The sequence below is a fragment of the Etheostoma spectabile genome, chromosome 18 (genome assembly GCF_008692095.1).
Source record: "Etheostoma spectabile isolate EspeVRDwgs_2016 chromosome 18, UIUC_Espe_1.0, whole genome shotgun sequence".
In the NCBI taxonomy this organism is placed as follows: domain Eukaryota; kingdom Metazoa; phylum Chordata; class Actinopteri; order Perciformes; family Percidae; genus Etheostoma; species Etheostoma spectabile.
In genome coordinates, this window is record NC_045750.1 from 26,004,372 (window position 1) to 26,010,206 (window position 5,835).

Below are 5,835 nucleotides of genomic sequence, written 5' to 3' on the forward strand. Positions count from 1 at the left end.
GCGTGCGTGCGTGCGTGTGTGTGTGTGTGAATACATACATATAAATTATACGTTGTTTTTTTTTTAAAATCAAAACTTTAATAGATTTTGATGTTCTGTTGTGACAATAAAACAAACAAGTTTATTTTTAAACTGCATTGTCATATTTAAGTGAGGATTCATAAATAATGTTAGGGAAATCTGTTTTGTTACGCGTTTCTGGATTTTTTTTAAAAAAATTAATGTATCATTTCATATCAAACCTTTAAATGTACAAATCAGTTGATTTCTCCCTAACATGTCTCTATTAGGGCTGCACGAAATGAGGAAAATATAATAATAATAATAATAATACATTTTATTTAAAGACGCCTTTCATGGCACTCAAGGACGCCGCACAGGGAATTCATAAATTAAGAACAGCAAAACAAATACTATACAACAGCAAAACAAATACTATACAACAGCAAAACAAATACTATACAACAGCAAACAAATACTATACAACAGCAAAACAAATACTATTCAGACATGCAATAATGTTTCTATACAATATTGTGATAACGATATGACTGAAGATTGTTTATTTTTTATGCATTTCTGCCTTCAATCACTGGGACAGCCCAGACATGAAAGGGTAAAGAGACGTGAAAGACGTTCAGGAAACTGCCGCATGTCGGAACAGAACCCTGGACCTCTGTGTTGAGGAACAAACTCCTCCAGATGGACCAACCAAGCCACACGGGCGCTCAATTTTAAATACTGTGTATATATACAGAACGCAGTTCTGCTTCTTTCACTATTTGGCTAAAAAGCAATAGATTCCTCGTTAAATTTAAAAACAATGGGTCGCAGCCTTCTGTGAAATGTATATTGTGCCAGTTGATAATGCGATGACAAAAAAAAAAAGATATGTTGTGCAGTCCTAATCTCCATGCGTAGCAGTTGCATCCAATGTCTCATCTCAACATGGCATGACACTTGTCTATTTACAGATGGTGACAGGCATGTTTGTTTTTCAGGCTCTGCGTGTACAAACTGAGCAGCTGGCGGATGCTCAGATCAAAGCCAGCAGCAGGGTGTCCAACCATAAGCAGGCCACCCAGCTGCTGCAGACTGAGCTGCAGGACTGCCGTGCAGAAGTGGAGGAGAAAGACAAGGCGATCCACACTCTCAGGAGCAAACTGCGAGAGTCTGAGGTTCATCTACAGATTTTGTTTCCATCGTAACAGACCTAAAAACTTTTTTTGATTATGATTGATAGCACATTCTGAGGCTCATTTTCATACTCTTAGCTTATTGTTGTGTTTGAGTTTTTGCACTGGCCAACATTGAGCAGCTTTTCATTATAATATTTGCTAATTTTCTGTTTTAGAAAAATGCGTCACCCAGTGCTGTTGAGCTGGAAAAGCTCCGGACTAAACTGTTCAAGATGGAGGTGGTGTTGAATTCAGCATCTGATGAACACAAAAAAGAGTAGGAGGAGTTCTTCTGTTTTTGTCTTTATTGACTGTGCCTAGTGGGTTGTTCTAATTTCAGGATTTCTGTGGTTACATTCTCCTTTTTCAAATGTTTCTGCGGATGGTAAAAGAGGCGTCCCTGTAATGTTAGAAATGGTTGATGTGGTGGATCAGCTGTTTAGTACATCTGACACTTAAAGTCATAAGCTGAACATCAGCTGTCCTCTTTCTCCCTTTCTATATAGTAGAAAATACTAAGGGGTTCATTCCATGACTGTTCTGACCAGATGTCTGTCCTTCTCAGGATCCAGAGGATGACAACACTGTTAAAGGAAAAGGAAGAGTCACTGAGAAAGCTCAAAGAGACCTTAAGAAGATCACAGCAACAAGGAGAAGAGTCAAGTAAGTCAGCAATGTGTCACAGTTTTTTTTCCCATGAAAATGTAGTTCTACTTGCCTGCAGTGGTCAACTTCAGGAGGTAAATTTATTTTTTGAGGGTTTATGAACTGAAGTGTTTTTTTTTCATCAATTTGATGGTTGGAAACATGTTTTTAATGGAGATGACCACTGATGTAGTCTTGTGAAAAATCAGTCCTGCAGGGTGAGGACCTTTATGCCAGACTGACCAACCCCAGAGGTGTGGTGGTCAAGACCAGCCTTCTGCAGGAGAAGACTAAACTGGAGGACGAAGTCAAAATGCTTAACATGAAAATAACTGAGCTGGAAAGGTGAGATACCAGTTTGAGAGTGGAACTGCTTGGACAGCTCATGTGACATTTTTTTGTGCGTGCATAAATATCTCTGATGTCTGTCCCCCTGCAACATCAGCTTGGTGTCCAGTCAGCAGGCTGAAATCACTAAGTGGAAGGGCAGAGCCATCACGCTGAAGGTGAAGAGCAAGGGTGAGGTGGACAAGCCTTCATTACCCTGCACACCCAGCAAAAGAGGCCTGCCCATGACCTCAGACCCTTCCAGCACCCTAAGCTCCCCCGCCAAGTTTCTGGTTACTTCTAGGAGGGTCCTGGACTCTCCCAGGAAACCGCTGGACTCTCCAAATGTGCTTGAATCCCCCAAAAGCAGGTTCTTTGATACTGCTGGAGCCTCTGATGTGTTGTCCAGAACCCGTCCCAAGCAGTTCTTTGATAACTCCAGCCTTGGAACCGTTCCAGGTAAGCTACAGCTAAGGTTCACCTCCCTGTGCTATTGTTTGTCTCAAAGTCTTAACGTCATAAAGACCAAGCTGTTTGTTTTGCCAGACATTTTCAATGTTCCTGACTCACCAGATGAAAAGACTGGTAACTACTGTAACATCACTGTGTGTTTGGGCAACCGAGGGTTTACTAACAGAGGCATGAGGGGTTGGGACTTTACCAGGTTTCCACTGAGCCTTAACACCCAAATCAGGACTGATGCACACCTCCTAAACTGAGGAATTTCACTTTTTCTAACTAACCTAAGCAACCTTTGGCTGTAATTGAGTCCATTCATTAAAATGTTATTTAAAAATTAAGTTTTCAAGAAAACTACCAATATGGAAGCTCATTTGCCACACAAGGTTAATTTAAAGAAGAAAAAAGCTGGAGCTCTGTCAGGGCAGCAGCGTTTGGTAGTCCAGTAACTCAAAAACGGTGACTTTGCGCGGATTTGGAGCGCTGCCGGCGGCTAAACTCAACATTTGCAATTAACATCATTTTTCGTAAACATACTTTATTTCTCGCATAAAAAGTCTCAGAAGTGATTTAGTGATGAAATAGCAGAACAATGTTTACAATTTCTGAGATTTGTGCGACCTATTTAGAAAACTACCTGATCTCAGATCAGTGGTGTATATGTATGTAGATTTTGGGTCGTGACAGTGAACACAGCCAAATAAGGAGGAGACACATAGTTGACATCAACTATCAGTTTGGCTGAGATCTGCCCGTTATCTGTAGCAGTTTTAAGCTTTGCAGAGGACAGAGGTGTCAATGGGATTTTGAGGTTGTATGTCCTAATTACCCACCAAACCGTCGTCATTAGCTATGACAAAGGTAAAATCAGTTTTGCATTCTATCAGCCCTTTTAATGGCAAAATGTTACCCATGTTAAGTATCCTTAAAAAGCAACTCTGTAGTATGATGAAATGTATAGGTCCTATTGTCTGTCCTTTAAGATGTTTCCTAGTCAGGGAACTTTGACGGTGTCCCACTTTAAATGACAGCTCATTCAGTCATGGTTACACACTTCTGGGTGCCTGCAATCCTGCACGTTTCTCAATTTAGGGGAAAAAAACAACTCTGTTGTCTTGTTTCAAAAGGGAGAATGACGGTGGTGGTAGGATTATGTTAAAATGGGTACAGGAAGTGTAGTACTTTTTTCCTGTGATGGCATACAACTGTATATAATGTAATGGTCTGACTTGATATTGACAGTTTGGCTCATTTAGTGGAAGTAAACAATCAGATAAAAGACACGGTAATGGGTGACACATGATTACATAGACCACTTTTTGTTATTGGCACGTTAATAATAATAACAAATCGTGGAAAAAATTTGACTCACATCTGCAACTGGGTGGGTGTAATACATTCATGTGCATCAAAAAGACCGGTAGGGGTTTTTAGTAGGCTAACTTGAGTGCTGTTTTCTTATAAAAGTCTTGTGTTTTACAGGTGTGAGTTCAGACTGCAAGGAGGACTTGTGGCCGAGATCTCCAAGTGGGAAAGAGGAAATGTGTAAAACACAGTAAAACCGTTTTAAATATCTTTTCATGTTTGTATTTGTCTTAAATTGATGGTTTTCATTTAAATATTAAAGAATGTGTTAATAAAAGTTTTGGAATGAGTTGTCTCATTCAAACTCAGTCTAGTTTCCATGAGCCAAGTAGAAACTATAAAGGGAAATGTTATGAAGGACTTTGTGTGCGTGCGTGCGTGCGTGCGTGCGTGCGTGCGTGCGTGCGTGCGTGTGTGTGTGTGTCCATACAGGATGTTTTACAGCAAGACTTACATTTATTTCAGTAGTTCAAAGGTGAAACTAATATTACCTTGTACAGAGGTAGAACGGCGTATCAAATTGATCTGTCTCTAGAAGTCTTGCAATTGTGAAAAAAATGCAGGGTTATCATATTCATAGTCATGTCAACATATTTTTGGCTCATTTACTGAAATTAAACACATTCCAATCAGATAAAAGACACACTGGTGGGCGGCAGGAATGTGATTACTGGGAATAAAAGGAACGAGGTGGGTTTAATATCTTTATGGACCTCTATCTAATCTATCGCAGCAGGGAACAGAAACCCTGCAGATGAGAGCTTCTCACAGGGTTTTGAAGTATCTTGTTAATTAAAAAAGAAGAAAACAAATCAGCTGAATTTCTGATGCCTTTACAATACAACCAAACTACGATTACAAAACCGACCGAAAAAAATAAGCTCATAGGGAAATTAAATTTAGTAAGTTTTCACATTTAAGGATTTATGGGCTCAGTTCCTGTCCTGATCCTAGCTTTGTTCGATGGTATTTCCATGGGTAAATTACAGTTTTTCTTGATTACTTTGACCTGCTTAAAGAAACTGGGATCCACTCGGTTTTCATCGTCACTGTCTCAGCAGAGCAGAAGACACCCCTTGCAAATGTGTTAACCCTTTCTCATTAGATCGACACATTGCCACCAACCTTTAACAGAACAATTAACACGCATGTCATTCGAGCAGTTCAACCTCAATTGTTTTAACTATGGTAACCAAACACTAACCATCTGTTCCTAACTATTAGAAACTAGTTACATCAATATGAAATCAGCGTTTGACACAAATCTTCAATTAGCAATCACTGTAAATGAGGCCATGTGGCCCCATGGTCAAGACAGAAGAGACTGAGTATCGATAGTGGCTATATCTTACAGTAAAAATAATTAGACATTACTGTAATTGATTGTATTTTTATTTTCTTACACTAATAGATTTTATTTTGGTTTACGTGTATTTTTTCATATTCACAGTATTTCAGTTGTCAGCCACAGTTTGAAAATAAGAATCAATGGAATCAATAAAATTTTCTTCAAAGTATTTCTGATTTTGGAGCCAATATTTGGCAAATTTGACAACAAATGGCACTAAAGCTACGTACAGTCATGGGCTACAATCACAAGGTATGGTGCACAGATTCACACTGAGTTCTGTTTCAGCCTGTGTGTAAACCGTTCTAAGACTACAGTATCGGGCAGTAAGTGACTTCAATAGAGATTTAAATGCTATAAGAAAAGATATAAAATTAGGAAATGAAAATTTCTGCTTGTGAATATAGAAGTTTGCATACTGAACAACAAAATTAATTACTCAAGAGCCCCATTATTTAAATTATTGTAGTAGCTTTTATCTTTTAAGTTAAAGGAGTAGACAAAGTTGGTGGG

General features: G+C 39.0%; 1 protein-coding gene across 1 annotated transcript in view; it reads left to right on the forward strand.

Annotated features, from left to right (window-relative positions):
• cenpe (centromere protein E) overlaps window positions 1-4,170 on the forward strand; it is a 27,878-nt gene extending 23,708 nt beyond the window's left edge. Inside the window, exons 45-51 of the mRNA XM_032543679.1 lie at window positions 1,002-1,178; window positions 1,355-1,455; window positions 1,744-1,841; window positions 2,033-2,168; window positions 2,269-2,609; window positions 2,697-2,735; window positions 4,092-4,170. Coding sequence (XP_032399570.1) covers window positions 1,002-1,178; window positions 1,355-1,455; window positions 1,744-1,841; window positions 2,033-2,168; window positions 2,269-2,609; window positions 2,697-2,735; window positions 4,092-4,168 — 969 coding nt within the window. The 3' untranslated portion in view covers window positions 4,169-4,170. The remainder of the gene's footprint in view (window positions 1-1,001; window positions 1,179-1,354; window positions 1,456-1,743; window positions 1,842-2,032; window positions 2,169-2,268; window positions 2,610-2,696; window positions 2,736-4,091) is intronic.
• The last annotated feature ends 1,665 nt before the right edge of the window (window positions 4,171-5,835 follow it).